At 56.6% G+C, this 20204-nt stretch overlaps 1 protein-coding gene and 1 pseudogene across 1 annotated transcript; both read left to right on the top strand.

Moving 5' to 3' along the window:
- Positions 1 to 20204, top strand: part of LOC138102477 (zinc finger and SCAN domain-containing protein 2-like) — a 62267-nt pseudogene that overhangs the window by 28315 nt on the left and 13748 nt on the right.
- On the top strand, positions 11435 to 17218 carry LOC138102494 (maestro heat-like repeat-containing protein family member 7). The gene is made up of 15 exons (XM_069000191.1): positions 11435 to 11546; positions 11860 to 11924; positions 12039 to 12368; positions 12552 to 12700; positions 12957 to 13104; positions 13313 to 13500; positions 13583 to 13720; positions 13995 to 14109; positions 14282 to 14419; positions 14660 to 14836; positions 14966 to 15121; positions 15281 to 15382; positions 15762 to 15864; positions 16544 to 16600; positions 16915 to 17218. The coding sequence occupies exons 1-15, from the start codon at positions 11435 to 11437 to the stop codon at positions 17034 to 17036; spliced, it is 2100 nt and encodes a 699-aa protein (XP_068856292.1). The 3' UTR covers positions 17037 to 17218.

Here is a 20204-nt window from a genome sequence, read left to right as displayed (position 1 = left end):
GCTGTGATTTCTCCCCACAGACCCACCACTCCGGTGTCTCTCTGTGCAGCCCTTGGCTGTCCTGAGCACTTTCCCTGGAGCCTCCCTGCCCTGGACGTTTCTCTCCATGCAGTTCTCAGCACAGCCCAGCAAAGAATTCAGATGGTTTCCCAGAGGACATTACTCTGGGGGTGAAGTGGCCTCAGGGCACTGTTTGTGCCCCTGGAATTGTGCCAGCCCCCAGTGCTGCTGATGGTGTTTGTGCTCACTCGGGTTCATCTCCCCACACCCACTCGATGCACTGCTGAAGGCTCCTCAGGACAGAGCAAACACGGACTGCTGGCCTGGGCACTTGGTGTCCCTCCGTGCAGGGACAAACAACCTCCTGCAGGTGAGGGCAGAGGCCAGTGCTGGGATTGGTGGTGGCAGGGGCTGCTGTGGGACACTTGCCCTGGGCACCTTCCCAGGCTTTCCCCGGAACAAAGGCCCAGCCCAGGCCCTGCTCTGCTGCTCCCTCAGGTCCATCCCAGGAGCTCTGGCTGTGCCAGGACACTGCTGCGTGCCCCCCCTGCACACTCCCCCCTGCCCCTGGGCACTGGGGTTTGCTTTGCCAGGGCATTCCTGGGGCACATTCCTGACAGCAGCTCTGGAGGAGAGCGAAGCCTTCCTGCCCTGCCCTCAGGAGATGCCCTTTGCTGATCAAGCTGCTGTGCTGGAGCCCGGCTGTGTCCCAGCAGTGCCCGTGGCCTGTCCCTGCCTGTGGTCACAGCACGGACAAGCAGCAGGACAGTGACCGAGCTGCCCGAGCACTCCGGCCTTGCACCCCCAGAAGGGCTGGGAAAGGGAGTGTGGAGCTGGGAAGAGCAGAGGTGGGAAGAGGCAGGGCCATTGTCCCTGGCCGTGCTGCTGTGCTGGGAGTCTCTTCCCTCCAGCTCTGCCCACAGGCACTGCCCCTGCAGAGCCAGAGAAGGGCTGAGGAACAAACCTTGGACACAAAGGTCAGGGCAGCCCCTTGTTTTTATTCAAATGCACAGAGGAGAAGCCTCCTGGAAGTCTTTGTGTTTCAAAAGAAAGGTAGATGTTCATGTAGAAATGCTAGGAGTAGTACTACAATACTTTATAAAAAGCAGAATAACACCAGAAAAAGAATAAGGAAAAGCACCAGTGAAAATATGGACAAAGAGAAAAAAAAGGCCAAGATTGTAGAGTTACATTCTGAAGGTTCTGGAGCAGAAAAGAGAGAGTTTATTGCTTCTGAGAAGCATCCTAGTCATCATTTTCCTTGCACGGCAGAAGGAAATAGAAAGATTTTACCTTGTGAAAAGTATCCAGTCATCACTTTCCTCAGGGCATCCCTGAGCTCCTGGTTCCTCAGGCTGTAGATGAGGGGGTTCAGGGCTGGAGGCACCACCGAGTACAGAACTGACAGGGCCACATCCAGGGATGGTGAGGAGATGGAGGGGGCTTCAGGTAGGCAAAAAAGCCAGTGCTGAGGAACAGAGAGAGCACAGCCAGGTGAGGGAGGCACGTGGAAAAGGCTTTGTGCCGGCCCGGCTCAGAGGGGATCCTCAGCACGGCCCTGAAGATCTGCACATAGGAGAAAACAATGAACACAAAACAGCCAAATACCAAACAGACACTGACAGCGATGAGCCCAAGTTCCCTGAGGTGGGATTTGGAGCAGGAGAGCTTGAGGATGTGTGGGATTTCCCAGAAGAAGTGGCCCAGGCCATTGCCCTGGCACAGGGGCAGGGAAAATGTATTGGCCATGTGCATGAGAGTGTAGAGAAAGGCACTGGCCCAGGCAGCTGCTGCCATGTGGGCACAAGCTCTGCTGCCCAGGAGGGCCCCGTAGTGCAGGGCTTTGCAGATGGACACGTAGCGGTCGTAGCACATGATGAGGAGGAGGGAATGCTCTGCTGAGATGAAGAACAGAAAGAAAAACACCTGAGCAGCACATGCTGAGTAGGAGAGGTGCCTGGTGCCCCAGAGGGAATTGTGCATGGCTTTGGGGACAGTGGTGCAGATGGAGCCCAGGTCGGTGAGGGCCAGGCTGAGCAGGAAGAAGAACATGGGGCTGTGCAGGTGCTGGCCGCAGGCTCCGGCGCTGATGATGAGGCCGTTGGCCAGGAGGGCAGCCAGGGAGATGCCCAGGAAGAGGCAGAAGTGCAGGAGCTGCAGCTGCCGCATGTCTGCCAATGGCAGCAGGAGGAAGGGGCTGATGGAGCTACTGTTGGACATTGGCTGTGTCCGGGCATTGGGTTCTGCCACGGAGAAAAAGACAGTGAAGAGTTAGAGGAGATCTGTAAGCACAATCAAAGCCATTTTCTGTACATCCTCCCTGGAACACACACAGACACCCTTTTGTGTTTAAGAGTTCTGAGTTTTCTGTTTTTAAGCTCCCCCCATATCTCTCCTGGTATTCTTGGATATCAGAAATCCTCAACCTTTCTGCTGCACTCAGGGAGAACAGAGCAACTTTTGCAAGGCAAGATGATGAGTGGAGACTCAGGGGAGGTGCTCTGTCATTCTGACCTGTTCAGAGTTTCTCTGTTTCACTTTTCTCAAATGCAGAAGGTTCACCCTCCCATGTTTCCCTTAAAGATCACCAGGTGCTGCTGGGAGCAGATGGATCCACCACAGATCCCCAAATGTCCGTCCCTCTCTCAAGGTCTCAGCACCACATTCGTAGCCGAGGACACCCCTGGCTCATTTCACCAACCCTACAGCATTTTCACACTTGTAGCATCTCTGCTTTTCTCCTCTATCTGAGGCTTTCAGATAGCACAAAGATGCTACAGGACAGATTTGCATCCTGGAGGGAACTCCCAGCTTGGAAGGAAACCTTGGGGAGAGAGCCAAGAGTCCCAGAGCTGGCACTGGATGAAGGGAGATTGAGCTGCTGCCCTGGCTGCACTGACAGCCCTGCCCAGAGCCGGGCACTGGGGCCAGCGTCACCCTGAGCCACCTGTGCCCCCTCCCAGAGCCCCCAGGGCCGGGCAGCTGCTCCCAGCCCTGTGCTCTGCAGAGGGAACTGGGCCCGGGGCTGCAGAGCTGCCCCACAGCTCTGCTGCAGCTCTGCCTGCACAGGAGGGGCTTCACGCCTTGGAGCCCCGGCCCTGAGGGCAGAGGCTTGGCTGAGGGGCACAGCAGGGAGGGGGCTTCTTCAGAGGGAGGGGCTGCACTGGAGGGGATCCTGTGGGGATCTCTAAACTCTCCCTGACACATTGCTGGGTTTGTTTTCTCTCCTTCCCTGATCTCATCTCTGCTTCCGGGGCATTTTCCTCCTGGAGCTGTTTCCCTGTTCCTGATCTCTCCCTGCCAGCACTCACAGACCCCAAATCTCTGTGCACTCTCCTTGGCCCTACAGAAACCTGCCTGTGTGCAGGGCACTGGCTGGGACAGGTTCTGCTTGCAGCTTGGAGAAAGGACAGCTCAGACTGAGCCTGATGGGTCCAGCCAAGGTGATGCTGGTGCTGTCCATGGGCACAGGAGTGGCTGAAAGCACAGGAGGGATCTCCTGTGCACCTGCTGATCACTAAAAGGAACAGTTCAGATGTCCCAGGGACCTGACAAAATTCATAATACCTTTAATATTTATCCTCCCTCCCCACCATTCTCCAGTGGCAGGAAACTGAAAACAAAGTCTCAGGAAATGTCCTCATTTCTATCAAAATCCTTGAATTGGAAATATTCTGGGAGTGATCAGAAACCCTCAGCCCATCAGAGCCTCATGAGCATTTCACCTCCCCTGCACTCGAGATGCTCTGAGTTGTACTCACAGAATCCGTAGGCACGGGGATGTTGCAGCTTTAGGAGATCCCTCCAGGAGCTGCAGCTGCCGTGTCCTGCAGCCAGAGGCTTCCTGGGCCAGGGGCTGGGAGTGATTCTCCCGCAGTCACTTCCCAGCCCTTTCCCAGCCCCGGCTGAGTTGAAGCCCTGTGTGCCTCTGTGCTGTGCCCGGGCTGGCTGCAGGCAGTGCCCCAGCCCTGCTGGGCTGTGCCCAGGAGCTGCTCCTGGCCAGAGCTGTCTCTCTGCAGCGCTGCCGCTTGTCTGGAGCTGCCTCTGTGCCAGGAGCCCAGCCCAGCTCAGCAGCACAGACACAGCACAAGGACTGGAATGACCCTCTCGGGCCTTGGTGCTGAGGCCCTGAACATCAGTCCCTGGCAGGGACTGGCAGAAACCTCTCGAGAATTCAAGTCAGAATTGAACTTCAAAGTTTCTGGAAGTTTTCATGGGTCCCAGTGAGGGACACGACTGAGAAAGTGTCCCCAGGCTGCAGTCAGAGCAGAGAACTGGAGGCAGGGAGGACGGGGGACAAAGAGAAGCCAAGCCTTGGTGCCCTGGAGCACAGCAGCGTCTGTGCCACCAAGGGCTGGGAGGAGACACCTTGTCCTGAGGCCCTGGGAACTCCTGGCACAGCCCCAGCAAGGCTGGGCACTGTCAGCCCTTTGTCCTGCCCTCAGCATCCCCCCACATCCCAGTGGCCTCAGGGATCTGCTGGAAGGAGTCCCTGGGGAGCCTTGGTCACGAATGGCCCTGGGGGCTCTTGAATGCTCCCAGGGACTGCAGGGTTTTCAAAGGACTTTGGCTTTGGCTTTTGCCTGGGAGTCTCTGAGAGCTTTGTGCAATCCTGGCCCCCAATTATCTGCTCTAATGAGTCCCTGGAGAGCCTTTGTCAGTAACAACACTTACTGGGGCTCATTAATGCTTTGTCATGGAACAGCGGCTGAACACTTGGATGAAATCAAACTGACTCCTCATACACAACTCATTCATTATATAGATGACATCTTGGTCCAGGGCAGCAATGAGGAGGAAATGCAACAAGTCCTTGAATTAGTTGTGGATCATAGGAAACAGAAAGACTGGGAAATTAACCCTACCAAAATTCAAGTGAAATTTTTGGGAATTCAGTGGCAATGCAGGCATCAGGAAATCTTCCCCAAAGCCCAACAGAAAATTTTAGAGTTTGCTGTGCCACCAAATAAAAAGAAGGCACCAAGATTTATTGGATTATTCGTCTTTTGGAGAGAACATATTCTGCATCTGAGACAAATCTCAACCCCTCTGCATAAAGTAACCAGGGGAAATAGGGAATTGGAATGGGGAAGTGAGCAGCAGGCTGCCTTTGAATTAGCCAAAGAGGCTATTAGCCAAAAAGGCCTTTAGATCTATGGCCTATGCAAAAGGGAGAAGTTGAGTTAAATGTACCTGTAAATGGGTCACATACTGATGGGAGCCTCTGGCAGAAACAGGGAAAGAAAAAGGTTCCCCCGGGGTTTTGGGGGAGGAAGCTGCCAGAAGCAGGAAACAACTACACACCTTTTGAGAAACAGTTATTGGCAGGTTATTGGGCACTGATGGAAACAGAACAACTTACCATAGGGTATGAAGTGGCTCTTCATCCGGAAATTCCTATAGTGCAGTGGGTCAGAAGGTCCCCAAAAGCCCATTGGATTGGGCACGCTCCGGAGTGTGGTACTGTAAAGTGGAAGTGGTATATTCGGGATTGGGCCAAGGTGGGAACGGGGCGGATAGCCACTCTTCATGAGCCAATAGCAGCTGCCCCCGGGAGGGACCAAGAGGTGAGTGCCAACTTCACAGCTGAGAGAGAATCTCCAGGGAAGTGGGAAAAGCCTTCAAATCAACTAACGCCACAGGTGAAAGAACATGGTTGGTTTACGGATGGGTCAGTGTGGAGAGCTTATCTGAGGAATGGTTGCGCAGTAGAGGACATGATAAGATAGAGCCTTGCGGAATGTAAAGGTCAGCTTATCCTGGGAAAAGCGGTTTCTTATCAGCAGGATGTGTAACAGGATACGAAACCAGCCAGCCCCGCAGAAGGAGCAAACTGGAATGTGGAAACTGTTGCCGCAAGGCGTGTTGTTCCCACGAGAGAAGATGACCAATCATGAGCTCAGCTTTTGCAATATGTATGAGCTGTTTAAGTGCTGTATAAATATGAGATGAGAAGACAATAAAGTTGAGACTTGCTGATCATGATATCGTGGTGCTTGTCTCCCGCGCCTCTCTCGACAGGTCAGCTAAATATATAGGAGGGAAAAGGTTTTGGAAAGCAGTAGCTGACCATCCTCATTCAGAAAAGTTTTTAGAAATGACCAGAGAGGGGAAAAGCAGTCAATATGCTGAATTCTATGCAATTGATATGGCTTTAAAACAAGAAGATCTAGGAGAATGCCTTTCCTATACTGCTTCTTGGTCGGTAGCTAAATGGGTTCGCTCCGTGGCTACCAACATGGGTGGGCAGAGCCTGGAAAATCTACTCCAAAGAGGTCTGGGGAAAGGAACTGTGGAGTGACCTTTGGGAAATGGTGCAAAGAACTGATGTGACTGTGATTCATGTTGATGTCCATAGTGACACAGACACTTTAGAGTGACTTTATAACTCTGTTGCAGGCAACCGGGCAAAGATTTCCCAAGCCAGACCGGAGTTCCCTCCAAAGGAGGATCACGAAGGCCTGGCAAAATGTGCACACCAAAAATGTGTGCACCTTGGACAAAAAGCCCCTTACAGGTGGGCTCAAGAGCACGGCATTGCCATGTCACTCGATATGAGTAGAACTAGAATTGCTCAATGCCCCATGTGCCAACATATGTACAAACGCCCGGTGCCAAACATTGTAAAAGGACAGCTGGGGAGAGGAAAATTGCCTGGACCAACTTGGCAAATGGATTACATTGGACCTCTACCCCAGGACCGAGGGTGTAAATATATCTGCCATAGACACATATCCTGGGTATTTGATTGCCCATCCTTGTGAGAAGGCCGCTCAGCACAGCACCATCTGTACTATAGACACAATAATTCTGTATTACGGAATGCCATTACCCAGTCAAACAGATAATGGGTCTCATTTCCAGAACAAATTCATTCAGCAGTACGCTGAGCAGAAAAACATTCAGTGGGGTTTTCACACACCATATTATCCCCAAGCTGTGGGATTACCTGAGCGAATGAATGGGCTGTTGAAAGAGCAGTGGAGAAACCTGGGAGATGGGCACCTGTCCTGGTGGAGAACCCATCTCACTGATGCACTGCACATCCTTAACAATAGGCCCATCAGGGACACGGACACAAAGTCAGGGGACAGCGCTCAGAATCAAAGTATATCATGATTTGGTCAGAGAAACATGGTCTCTTGACACCTCCCTAAGTAAGGGAAGCTCCCAAAGATGGGGACATGATGAATGGCCACTTGAGAGAGTTCTACAACATTATGGAGCGGCTCCATGGAGCCCTAGCCAGTTGGTGTCAGGGGCCAGAGAACCTGCCTATAATCTGAATTGGATAATAAGACTGCAAGCTGTCTCGGAGATAATAACTAACCAGAGGGCTGCCGCCCCTGACCTTATGGCCGACCAATCCACGCAAACGCGGAATGCGATTTTCCAGCATCGCGGGGTTTTAGACTACCGGCAGAAGAAGGAGGAGTTTGCAGGAAAGAAAATGAATCCAACTGTCACTTACAAATTGATGACAATGGAAAAGTAGGAAAACAGACAACTCGGGAGATGAGAAAATTAGCCCATGTACCAACCCAGACATGGGAATGTTGGGAACCAGATATATTCTTGTGGCTGCCAGGGAGTCTGTGGCTCAAAGGGGCCCTTTCTCCTTTCCCTTTGTGAATGTCTTGGGGTGACCTTATGATGTGTATACCATATCGCTGCCTGTGCCCAGAAATTAATGCTGGGGGGGGGGGGGGAAGGGGTGGTTGTGCCTTCTCTCAGAGGATATATTTCTAAATTTGGCCAAACCGGAACAGTGCAGCTGCTACCTTCCTGTTTATTCCTTGTTTTGTTCCTTGTATTGTACGACTCATCCAGCACACAGTACAGGGAAGGCAGCTCGCAGCTACACCTCAAGATCCACCAACCCCATATGCAACAACTGCAGAGGCAATCTGACAACCATGATTCATCCTGTAAGTCAGAGGAGCGACTGATGTGCTGAGGCCTGAGCAGCAGGCCTCAGCCGGAGCTGACCTACAAGATGAACCCTGGCCAATCTGTGACTAACACCATCAGTATTATTCAGCTAAAAACAGATGACAAAGATGCTTATGCTAGCTGTTTAATGCCAAACGGGCTGCTTTAGAAACTTTCCCATAATCGTGTACAGTTATCTGCAAGAAATGGATAATTTAAGAAACTTTCCCCAGCTGACATGAATAAAGGTTTGTTTGCAGGGTGTTTGAGGGGAAACCCTCCCAGGCAAGGCCTGGGCACTGGCCAAGCTGTGGCCCCTGCTGGTTGCAAAGTGTGCCATCAGACCCAGGTGTTTCCAGACTAAAAACACAATCAAGTCGCTTGGACTTCCTGATTTGGGCCTCTAAAAGCTGGATCCACATTTGGGGCAAATTTGGAGGCCTCACATACGGGTAGATGCACCCATAGGATTCTCCCAATTGACAGGAAGGGTTCTCCAGCTCCTTGCTGCAAAACGGGGCTCCCCAACGACTGCGGATCTGGATGATGGCAAGGTATTTAGGCAATTGGTGATGCATCTTTCTAAATCACTCTCCTTTCTCTTGGATAGTAATAATTAGGTGCATTGCCTTGCTTATTTTTGCTTGTTGCTAAATCCAAGCCCCTAGTTTTATTGAATGTATCGTTTTACATTTGAGGTTCCTTAATTTCACAGTAAAATAAGAGCATTCTTCCCGGTGCTGTGTCCTTTAAATCGCCTCTGCCCCCTGGCAGAACAACAGGAGGCCCCTGAGGGGCTGGGGTGGTGGGAAGGCCCGAGGAAGTGGCTGTCAGAGGCCATAAGCAGCCTCCAGGCAGCCGCCTCGTTCCTGCCGCCCGGCTGCTCTGGCGCTTCCCCGAAGCATCTCCCAGGCCTGCGGCAGAAGCCCTCAAGGCCGGGCCTCAGCAGGAGGGTGGGGAGCACCCCGAGGTGCCGAGGCTGGGCTGGCTGGGGACAAGGAGGGCGGGGAGCCCTGCTGGGGCACGGCCCCTGGCTGCTGCCAAGAAGGGGCGGTGGGCAGAGGCAGGGCTGGCGGCCAGCCCGGGCCCCCGCGGCTGCCCAGGCCACGGGGCTGTGACCGAGGCCCCCCTGGCACAGAGCTCTGGGCCCGCACAGCTGCTGCCACCATGGGGAGGGCGGCGATGTCTCCTCGAGCAGGGCTGCCGAGTCGCTGCTGCCGAAACAGCTCTGGACGCCACAGAAACAGCACCAGAGCGTGCACAGGAACAGCAGGAGCCCCAATGCCGGCACCAGCTCAACAAGGCATCCGCACCAGCCGGGACGCCAAACGGGGCCATACTGTGGGCACAGCTGCACGTGGCTGGGCAAAAGGCTCCAGCAGAATTGGCCACAATGGCTTCCTCTTGCCTTGCCAGCCTCACAGTGACGCTTGGCAGCTTCAGCTGCAGCCTGTGCCCCTGACTGACTTCAGTGGCCGTGCTTGAGGGCAGACTCGCCTTCCACAGTCAGGCGTCCCAAGGCGGCAGCATTGGTGCCATCGTGAGAGAGAGACTCTGATGGGACACAAGCCCTGCACTGCAGGTGCCATCCCTCTCCTGCATGCAGGCCCCTTAAAGACACGTACATGAGCTTCCAAACTAAATCCTGGACTTGCTTGGAACAAAGGAAGATGCAGCCGGCACTAAAGAAAAGCTGGCAGACGTTCAGGGGCGGAGGGAAGCACTTTGCTGTGTGCAGAGGAGATGGCCCGGTTCACAAGCTCAGGCTTTGCTGCCAGAGGATCCTGCTTTGCTCTTGCTGGAGGCCATTCCCTACCAATGCATGGCCCTCCGTTGTTCCTGCATCACGGCTGCTGGACCTGTGGCAACAAGTGTGTCCCGAGTCCATGTGACAGCAGAAAAGGGTGGGACCTGTGTGCTTCCAGCGCCTGTCTTGGCTGCTCCTTCAGGGTGCTGGCACCATCATCAGAGACACAGAACAGCTTCTCCTCCCACAGCTATCCCTATCCTCTGCACTTCCCCAGGTGTCTCCCTTGATGTTCCCTGGGGAGCCTCCCTGTTTGTGGCCGTCCATTGCCCTGCTCAGCAGGGACGCAGTTGTGTTTGGACGTGAGCTGCCACAGCCAGACACGCAGCAACGGGAATGTTGAATATCAGAGGCTGGGCCAATTCTTTCATTTCCAGAATGCAAGAAAGACAGAAAAGCACAAGGAAACGTCACAGTGTCTCTGTAGAATCTCTTTGCCCTGTGAAACTCAGCAGCTGATGCTGTTCTGGCGCTACTGCTAATCCCTTCCATGAAAAAATTCACTCCAGGAAGGAGCAACATCTCCTGTTGGATACCAAGCGCTGCCCCCAGTCACTCCAGCTGCTCCTGCCAACAGCCCCCTGTAGGAAGGAGCACAGACCCCAATGCACCTTGGCTTTGGCTGCCCTCTGGCAGAGAAGCCCCTGGGGGCACAGGTCTCGGGGGCAGGAGATGGGCACCAGCGCTGCCAGGGCTCAGGGGTGGCAGGTCTGCTTCGGAGGGGACTCTGCCACACCTGCTGATTTCAGCGCTCCCTGGGCCTCAGGGGTCAGAGCAGCATTCGTGCCCTGGCCCACACGTTCCTTGTCTGTGTCACAGCCCCGGCTTTAGGATGGCCACCGGCCGGGACGTGTCCCAAGGAGGCCGTGCCAGCTTCTGTGGAAGACCCCGAGCCCTTCCCGCGGCGGCTGCGGCGGCAGCCGTGGGGGCTCCTGGTGCTGCCCCGAGCCCACAGAGCAGGGGAGCATTTGCTTATGGTTGGAGCCGATGCTAAAATTCCTGTTGGGCTGCCTTGGACACTTGGGGCAGGGCATTCCTTCCAACCTGGGCCACTTGGGGTGGGCTGGGGGTGGCCCCAGGGCAGGTGGCAGCGTGTGCAAGGGCCCTTTGTGACATGGTGCAGCACGGTCACCGTGGGGTGGAACGGGACAGGGTGTCCCAGGGCCCTTTGTGACACGTGCTGACATAGGGGCTGGCGGCGACGCGGCCACGCCACAGTGCTCGGAGCACGCGACGGGACAGGACGGGACAGAGCGGTGCCGTGAGGAGCCCCCGCACAGCGCACTCGTTCCTCGCTGACCCGGAGCTTTTCCGAGGCGTTATTCCTGCAGGTGACCTCGAGGCCAGACCACAGGACTTGGTGACCTGTGGCCTTCTCGAGGCTTCTCTTTTGCAGGTGCCCTCAAGGGCAGACCGTGGGACTTGGTGCCCCGGAGCTTTTCCGAGGCATCTCCCATCCCTGTGGCCGGTGCCCTCAAGGCCAGACCCTTGGCTTTGCTGACCACAATCCTTGACGAGGAGTCTCCTGTCCTTGTGGCAGGAGCCCTCTGAGACCAGGGTGCAGGACTTGCTGTCCTGTAGCCTTCCTGAGGCTTCTCTGCTGCTGGTGCCTTCAAGGCACAAGTGCAGGACTTGTTCACTCAGAGCTTTCCCCAGGCATCTCTCTTGAAGGTGCCCTCGAGGCCAGACTGCGGCATGGCGGGCAGATTCCGTGGCCTGTTCAAAGTGTTCAGGGGGAAAAAAGGCCCTGGAGCTGCCCCAGCACAACAGCCTGAAGAGCTGGAGCAGTTCCAGCCACGGCAGGACAGTGAGTGACAGAGCTGGGCCACAGGGCTGATGGCGGCAGCCAGCTTGGCACCATCCCATCCCATCCCATCCCATCCCATCCCATCCCATCCCATCCCATCCCATCCCATCCCATCCCATCCCATCCCATCCCATCCCTGGAGAACAGGCCCATGGATAGGACGGAAGAGGGGCCAGGCCAGACCCCCTGCAGCAGTCATGTTCCATCCCCTGGGCATCCCGGGGCTGTCCCTGCCTGGGGAGCGCAGGGCTGGGCTGCGTTCTCCGGCCTCTCCCGCAGCCCCTCAGCTCTGGCTGCGCTCGCTCTTTGCCAGATGCAGCCCTGGACCGGACACAAAAGAAGGACCGTGCCCATGGCCGCTTCCGGAGAACAGTGCAGGTACCTGCAGCCATCCCCACCTGGGCTGGGCCTGCTGTCGCTGCTCAGCCGAGCACCGCTCCTGGAGCACCCCTTGGAACATCCCTCTCTTCCCTGTCCTTTGTTCTCCTGCAGATGTTCCGGAAGTTCATGCGCATTCGGCGTGGAAAGACCAGCACCAAAGCAACTGAGGGCACAGCTGAGCCTGACTCTGGGCTGACCGAGCTCCAGGCAGAGCCTGGTGTCAGCACAGATATCACTGCACCCTCAGAAGACTCTGACAGTCCAATGAATGATCACACGGCGAAGACTCTCATGGCAGGGACTAAGGACATGGCCATCACAAACACCGACACCGGAGAGACTCAGGGCATCCCAAATACTGACACTATGCCCATTCCCACTGGGATTCATGCTCCCAAACTGGGTTATTTCAAGGAGAGTGCTGATTCTTCTCAGCAGCAGGTAAGCAGCCTGGGGCCAGGGCTGGACACTCCAAGGATCTTGTGCCCCCTCAAGCCACAGCTGCTGGGCCCCCTCAGCCTTTGAGACCAGAACAGTGAGTCGAGAAGGGAAGCATTTCTTGGGGGCAGCTGGGGAAGTTGCTCCCTTGGACAGTGCTCCAAGTCTTCCCCATGCCTCCTCCAGGTGCCAGCCATGGTGAGGAACATTCACCAGAGACTCGGGTCCCATGTCACTGTGGATCCCAGGCTGCCCATTTACGTTCTGAGGCTGGCTGAAGAGCACCCCGCTGATGTGGTGCTGACCCTCCTGCGCTGTGCCCCATCGTGCGACAGGTACGGGGCCCAGCTGCCTTGAGAGCTCAGGGCTCACCAGCCCTTAGGGCCCATTGCCCTGTGCCGCCTGTCCAATGGGGTCTGCCAGACAGGCGGAGAGCTCCAGGACCCTCGGGCCCCTCTGTTTCCTGAGCCTGCTGCCATGCTCCCTCCCTGCCCCTCAGGGCACCGGGGCTCTGTCACCTGGGCCCCCACAGCTGCACAGGGCATGGTACTGTGACTGAGACGCCCCTGACTTAGAGCTCTGATCCCACAGAGCTGCCACAATGATGTGGAGACTCATAGGCTTGTCAGGCAGCACACTGGAGAAGGTGCTGCCAACACTGCTCTGTGTGATGGAGGACTGGCCTCTGCACAGCATGTCCACCTCTGATGGGGACAACAAGGACATTTTTGCCCTGGCTGTGAGTTTCTGGAACTGGCCTTTGCTTGCCCCCAAGCTGCCGCTCCAGCAGCTCTCCATCCTCTCCCTGCCTCAGGCGCTGGGCTGAAACCTGAGCTAGGGGCAGGCTCAGGGGGCACCAGGCCCGGTGCTCCCCCTGCGTCTCCCCTCAGGCCCTGCCACATGGACAGCTCAGCACTGAGCGCTGTCTTGGGCTGCTTCTTTTTCAGGCAACTCTGGCACTGTGGGTGATTGTCCAGGTGCCTCGGTGCCACGAGGCAATGAACCTTTACTCCTCCCGCATCTTTGTGGCTCTGCTCTCCCATGTTGTCATCACCACACAGCAGATGCCAGAGGAAGTTGATCGCTTCTGGAGAGCGTGCCGGGAGGAACACCGCCTTCCCACCAACTCCAACAGGTCCCAGTCCTCCTGTCCTTCCCATGCCCTTGTGGCCAGCGCCAGTGCTCCCAGTGTGACCTGGGCTTTGTTCTGCACACAGGTTTGCAGTGCAGGCCATGAAGGCTCTGCTCTGTCGACTGCGCTGTGACAATGAGGTGGTGGCTATGGAGCGCAAGCGTGGCTGGGACACGCTGCTGTGTGCTGACACCCAGCACTATGCAGTGGGTCTGCTGGCCAGGTGAGACCCCCTTCTCCCCACTGCCCCCGGCACTGGTGCCCTGTGCCCGAGGTGCCCCACACAGCCCCTGTGGCCATGGGCCAGAGGGCCTGGTCAATGAGGGATGGCCAAGGGCACTGGAAAAGGCTGGAGAAGGGTGCTCAGGAGCAGCCACCTCCCAGAGCACCCACATCCCCTGCAGGGATGCTGGGGAAAGACCAGACCTCTGTGAGTCAGTCCTGGGAGATGATTGCCCCCCCAGCTCACAGCCTTGATGCCGTTTTCCCTCTGCCAGAGAGATGCGCCGGGTCTCCCTCCCCATGTGTTCTGGGATTGCACTCCTCCTGCTTGGGCTGCTGAGCAGGAAGGAGCCAGGCTGGGATCTGCCCTTCCTGGCATTCCTTGTGGAGGTGAGCCTGACGGCCAGCGCTGCCTCGCTGAGCTGCCTCCCGCCTCTCTGCCCTCTCGTAGCCGCAGCTGCCTGGGACGGTGCCCGCGCCCTGCGCTGCTGCCTGGGCCCAGCCCTGGGCGGTTCCAGGCTCCTGCCGGCCGGCTCCCCTGTCACTGCCCTGTGCCTTTCAGGTCCTCGAGTGCCTGGACTTGAGGGAATGCGGTGACAGTGTCCTGGAGATCATGTCCAGGTACCTGCTGAGCGAGTGCAGGCAGAGATGTCGCCTGGCACTCAGAGGCCTCCTGGTGCTCAGCAAGGATCCCGCGATGGTGAGAAGGCGGCAGCGGCTGAAGCTGCGCTGGGGAAAGCAGTCACATGGGCTTGGCTGGGCTTCAGGAGCTGAGGCAGCTGCTCCCAGCTCTCCTGCCTCCCGGCTCAGCTGCCCCAGTGCTTTGGGACAGGCCTTTGGCCTCTGGGCCCTGCGGCAGCAGGGTGGGCTTGCAGGGCCACGGTGGTGTAGGCAGTGCAGCCGTTCATGGCTTCACAGCACAGCCTTGTGTTCCACACAGGCCAGAAGGATGGGCAGCCTGTCCCAACGGCTTGTGGAGCTGCTGGATGATGCAGATGGAGAGGTGGTCAGGATGTCCCTCTCTGTGTTCATGAACGCGCTCGAGAACAAAGACATCCTGGTATCCAGCACCACCGCCCCGAAACTGGCTGAGGCGCTCCTGCCACTCTTTGAAAATGTAAGGCTCTGTGCCCCCAGCCATAGGCACTGGGTGCTACCTGCAAAACTTCAAGCCTTATGGATTTTCAGGCCTTTTCCTAGGTGGACCTGGAGTAATTGGTCATAGGGTCTTATCCTTTTCCACCAGGACAACAGCCATGTGCAGCTCTTCTCCATTCACCTCTTCTGCAAGGTGATGGACTTGGTAGTGGAGGAGGGAAAAAAGCCCCTGAAGAAGATTGTGAGCCAGAGCATGCTCCTACTCTTCTTGCACTGCCATGAGGAGAACCGGCACGTGGCAGAGGTGAGGTTTTGTGTGATGCTGCTGCATCACAAGGACGGGGCTCAGCTGCCTCCTGCCCTGGTACCTCCTGGGCTCCAGCATCCTCCTGGCCTTGGAACAGGGACATGAGTCCTGTGCCCTGGGATGCAGTGTCATCTCTGTGCCTCTGCTGCTCTCCAGGCCTCCATGGAAACTCTTCTTTGTGCGGCCGGGTTCCTGAAGAGGACGAATCTCATGCAACTGGTGAAGAAGAAGCAGCTGTCGATGTTTGCCGAGTGCCTGGTAAAGCCTGACCAGAGAAGCCTGAGCCACAGCCTGGAGAAGCCCAGTGTGTGGGGCTGGCAGCTGTGCCCCTGCCCAGTGCTGCACCAGGGGCGCCAGCCTGCGCCCCACACGCCGCTCCCTTGCCTGGGCTCTTCTCCAGGCTCCTGTGGCCCCGAGCCGGCTGCCGATGGAGCCCCGGCCCCGCTGGGCCGTGGCGCGGGGCGGCACCGCGGCTCCCCGGGCAGCAGCCGGCCCTCGGCCCCCTCCAGAGCCCGGCGCCAGCGGCTGCTGGCCGGGCCTCGGGGCCGTGCGGGCAGGGGAGGCCAGGGCTGGGCGCAGAGAGCCCGGCCAAGGGGCTGAGCCCGCGCCAACCCTTCCCTCCTGGCGCTCTCTGCAGCTGGCAGAGGACAGGAGCCGAGCGGCCGAGCGCCTGCACCAGGCCCTGCCGTTCGTGGACAGCCCACAGCAGTCCCTGCGAGAGGCGGCCGTCAGGTTCATCGGTGAGCCACGAGCCCGGGGCCCCTCCCCGCCCCGCCGCAGCTCGGCCCCAGCCCCGGCTGCTGCCCCGGCAGCGGCATCCGGGCCCGGGGCCGTGGAGCCCCGCCTGCCCTCGGGGCCGCTGCCGCCCTCTCGCAGCCGTGCCCGGGGCCGTGGAGCCCCGCCTGCCCTCGGGGCCGCTGCCGCCCTCTCGCAGCCGTGCCCGGGGCCGTGCAGCCCCGCCTGCCCTCGGGGCCGCTGCCGCCCTCTCGCAGCCGTGCCCGGGGCCGTGGAGCCCCGCCTGCCCTCGGGGCCGCTGCCGCCCTCTCGCAGCCGTGCCCGGGGCCGTGGAGCCCCGCCTGCCCTCGGGGCCGCTGCCGCCCTCTCGCAGCCTGGCCCGGGGCCGTGGAGCCCCGCCTGCCCTCGGGGCCGCTGCCGCCCTCTCGCAGCCGGGCCCGGGGCCGTGGAGCCCCGCCTGCCCTCGGGGCCGCTGCCGCCCTCTCGCAGCCGGGCCCGGGGCCGTGCAGCCCCGCCTGCCCTCGGGGCCGCTGCCGCCCTCTCGCAGCCGTGCCCTCGGGCGTCAGGATGCGGCACGGGCCCGGGCTGAGCCCTGCCGGGGCAGGAGAGCGTGTGGCCACGGGGCTGGCAGCGCCGCTGCGAGGGAGCTGTGCCGCGGGGCCGTGACCGCCTCTGTGCTCCCAGGGACTGCCAGGGTGTTCTTGAGGGGGCAGAAGGAAGAGCTCCAGGTCCTCAGTGAGGGTGAGTGAGGGCAGCGGGCTGTCAGCGGGGGCTGGCGGGGGCGAGCTGCAATGCCTGGCTCGGGAGCTGCAATCCCTGCCCTGGCTGTGGGGGGCTTTGCTCCATGTGTGGACTCGGGGTGACGTGGGCAGAGCACAGAGAGGTTTCAGGGACACGGTGGGGAGCTTCATGGCCAGCACCTTCTGGCTGATCTCCTTGGCCCCTGCTGTCTTCTGGCCATGGCAGGAGCTGGGCGAGATGGCCCTGGCAGGAAGGTCTGCTTGGATTCCCGCAGATCCAGGCTCTGACCGTGGCTCTGTTCCTGTCTCTTCCAGCCCTTCAAGCCCTGAGGAGAGACGACAGCCCTTCCCAGACAAACATCGTAGTTCAGGAAATATTCAACAAAAGAGCTGCAGAACTACGTTCATCTGCTGGCTCAGAACCAGAGTCCCTTTAAGATGTCCAGATATCCTGGAAGATGAGACCATCTGGAGACAGAGTAGAGCAGCTGGAGCTCCAGGCACAGCTGATGCTGGTCACAGCTGAGCCTGTGGAAAGCTCCCATAGCTTCTGCCCTCTCCCTCCCTTTTGACAGCTCCATCCCTCCAGCCCTCAGACCCTGCCCATCCCCTTTTTTCCTCCCAGCTCATCCCCTTTGCTTCGCCTCCTATTAATAAACAGTTTGGCTTCTTCACTTGACCTGCATCTCTGCGGTGCTGAAGCGGCGCAAAACCTGAGCCCTGGGACACACAGGCCCCTCCTGCCGCTCTCTTCCGTGCTATTACTGCAACCCTAGGGTATATCACCGTGTCCTGCAGCCGTAGGAAGGAGGAGAGAAGATCCAGCAGGCAGGAATTGTGCAGCAAGATTGATTTATTTAATTATTTTACAAACTCTTTCATAGACTTTTTTCTTCATAGTCTAATTGGACAAAGGATCAGCCACCCCTTGGCGTGATTGGCTAAAATCCTAAAGCATCCATTGTCAAAATATTTTTCTACTGTACTATAAACAAGACTTTTCAAAGCTGCAGGTGTTTGGTTGTTTACATAACTCTGCTGCCTCTTCTGTGAGAGAGAAAAGTCTCTCACGGGCTTAGAAAATAGCAAGAAAATCCTTGCTAGCAGCATTTTTGTATCCACACCATGCCATGTTTTGTGCAGAGACACAGAGGAACGAGGGCAGCTCAGGCTGGAAAGGTCCCTGTCCTGAAGGTCCAGTTCCACAACACTGTGGAGTCAGAGGTCTTGCTGAGCACCCTGATACGCCCTGGATTTTAGAACAGCCAACAGGAGTATGCTCTGGAGGCAGCTGTGAGGGATTCCGTGGCAAGCCTCCACGGAGGGCAAAGGAGCTTGGAATGCTGGAAGCTTTCAAGAGCAGCTTCCTGAAAGCACAGCAGTGCTCCATCCCTGCACGGGATCAGGAAGAGGGCAGAAGCAGAGACCATCCGGGCTTAACAGTGGCCTCTGGGTGTTTGCCTACGAGCAAACGAAGCAGCAGCACAGTGGCCGAGACTCGGACACGCGACCATCCCGGTGTCCGGAGCGCTGTCAGGCAGTGTTGGGATCCTGGGGGCGGTTCTGGTCTCCACAAGTGTGGAATCGCAGCCCCTGCTGATGCCTTGAGAGGCCACCTAAAAACAGAGGCTAGACCAGAATAAGGGAATAAAGGTAGGTATTTATTTGCAAGGCCTTCAAAGGTACACCCAGGGTAGCCAGAGGCTACTGCCAAGAGGGACCCCAAGATGGACAACAGGTCAGGAGTTCTTCACAGTTTTGTAAGTTTGGTTCATTTGCATATGTGCCAGTTTGGCCAAATTTAGAAATATATCCTCTGAGAGAAGGCACAACCACCCCTCCCCTGAACCTGGTTCAGGAAAAAATAAGTTTTCCTCAAAGGAAAGTGAAGGAGATAAAAACTATTTATTTAACAAACACACGGGAAAAGGAAAATAATGCTAAATAATAAAATCTTTCAGTGTGGAGGGAAAACCTGAGAAAATGTTAGAGTCCTTCCTTTGGTCTCCTCGGAGCTGGGGCTTGGGCCAGGGCCAGGCCCTCTGTGCTCAGTGGCAAGTCCTGCCAATGTGCTCTGATATTGAAGCAGCCCATCAGAAAAGGGAGAAAATCCAAAATTCCAGGGAATGAAAAAAAATTCAGCTCTCAGTCTCCCTTTGGAGAAAAAGAAGCTGAAGAACTGGCCAAAAGCTGACCAGGGAAGCAGCAAGCTGGGAAGAAGAAAGTCCCTATCTCTGTGTGACCTTGAACAAGCTGCAAACTGCTTTGAGAAAGTTTTGCTCAGATTTTTCCTTCCCCCTCTCAGGCTCAGTTTAGAGGCATAGAAAGGCACAAAGTTAATTTCTGGGCATAGGGCAGTGATACGGGATACACATCACAAAGTCACCCCAAGACATTCCACCCCTTATCCCATATCATTGGCTCAATGCCCAAACTAAGATATTCTAACTCTACACACCCACATCAATACATATACATATACATATACATATACATATACATATACATATACATATACATATACACAGCTATGTACGAACAGTGACAGAGACAATCAGCAAGCAGTGGTACACAGGCATTCCACATTACAGATGGTTTTCACACAACAATCAGATCTTCCTGCAGTACACAACGTGTTGTTCCATCTTTCTGCATTACCCACCACGTGCAACCAGGTCCCTGAGCAAAGACAACCCCACAGATGGGTTTGTCTGTACTCGAGGCAGAATTTATCCACACAGTCTTTCCTAACAGGCCTCTGACATGCACTACTGGGACCTTATCTCCATCTACTGTATGCAGGGATTCAGATTGGGCTGGACCAGCTCTATTGGTGGAACCTCGGGTGTTAACTAACCAGGTGGCCTTTGCCAGATGCTGCTCCCAATTTTTGAAAGTTCCCCCACCCAGTGCCTTCAAGGTGGTTTTCAACAATCCATGGCACTGTTCCATTTTGCCTGCAGCTGGTGCATTGTAAGGGATGTGGTACACCCACTCAATGCCATGTTCTCTAGCCCAGGTGTTTATAAGGCTGTTCTTGAAATGAGTCCCATTGTCAGATTCAATTCTCTCAGGGGTACCATGCCTCCAAAGGACTTGCTTTTCCAGGCCCAGGATGGTGTTCCGGGCAGTAGCGTGAGGCACAGGGTAGGTCTCCAGCCATCCTGTGGTGGCTTCTACCATTGTGAGCACATGGCGCTTGCCTTGGCGGGTTTGAGGCAGTGTGATGGAATCAATCTGCCAGGCCTCTCCATCCTTGTATTTGGACCACCGCCCACCGTACCACAGGGGCTTCACCTGCTTGGCCTGCTTGATCGCAGCGCATGTCTCACAATCATGGATCACCTGGGAGATACTGTCCATGCTTAGATCCACCCCTCGATCTCGTTCCCACTTATAGGTGGCATCTCTGCCCTGATGGCCTGAGGCATCATGGGCCCATCGAGCTAAGAACAACTCTCCTTTACATTTCCAAATCTAAATCTATCTGTGACACTTCTATCTTTGCAGCCTGATCTACCTGCTTGTTGTTTTGGTGTTCCTCATTAGCCCTACTCTTGGGGACATGGGCATCTACATGGCAGACTTTCACAACCAGCTTTCTT

This window comes from Aphelocoma coerulescens, unplaced genomic scaffold, assembly GCF_041296385.1.
Source record: "Aphelocoma coerulescens isolate FSJ_1873_10779 unplaced genomic scaffold, UR_Acoe_1.0 HiC_scaffold_77, whole genome shotgun sequence".
NCBI classification, from domain to species: domain Eukaryota; kingdom Metazoa; phylum Chordata; class Aves; order Passeriformes; family Corvidae; genus Aphelocoma; species Aphelocoma coerulescens.
The sequence above is the reverse complement of the archived record's forward strand: the minus strand, read 5'-3'. Positions and strand labels throughout refer to the sequence as shown.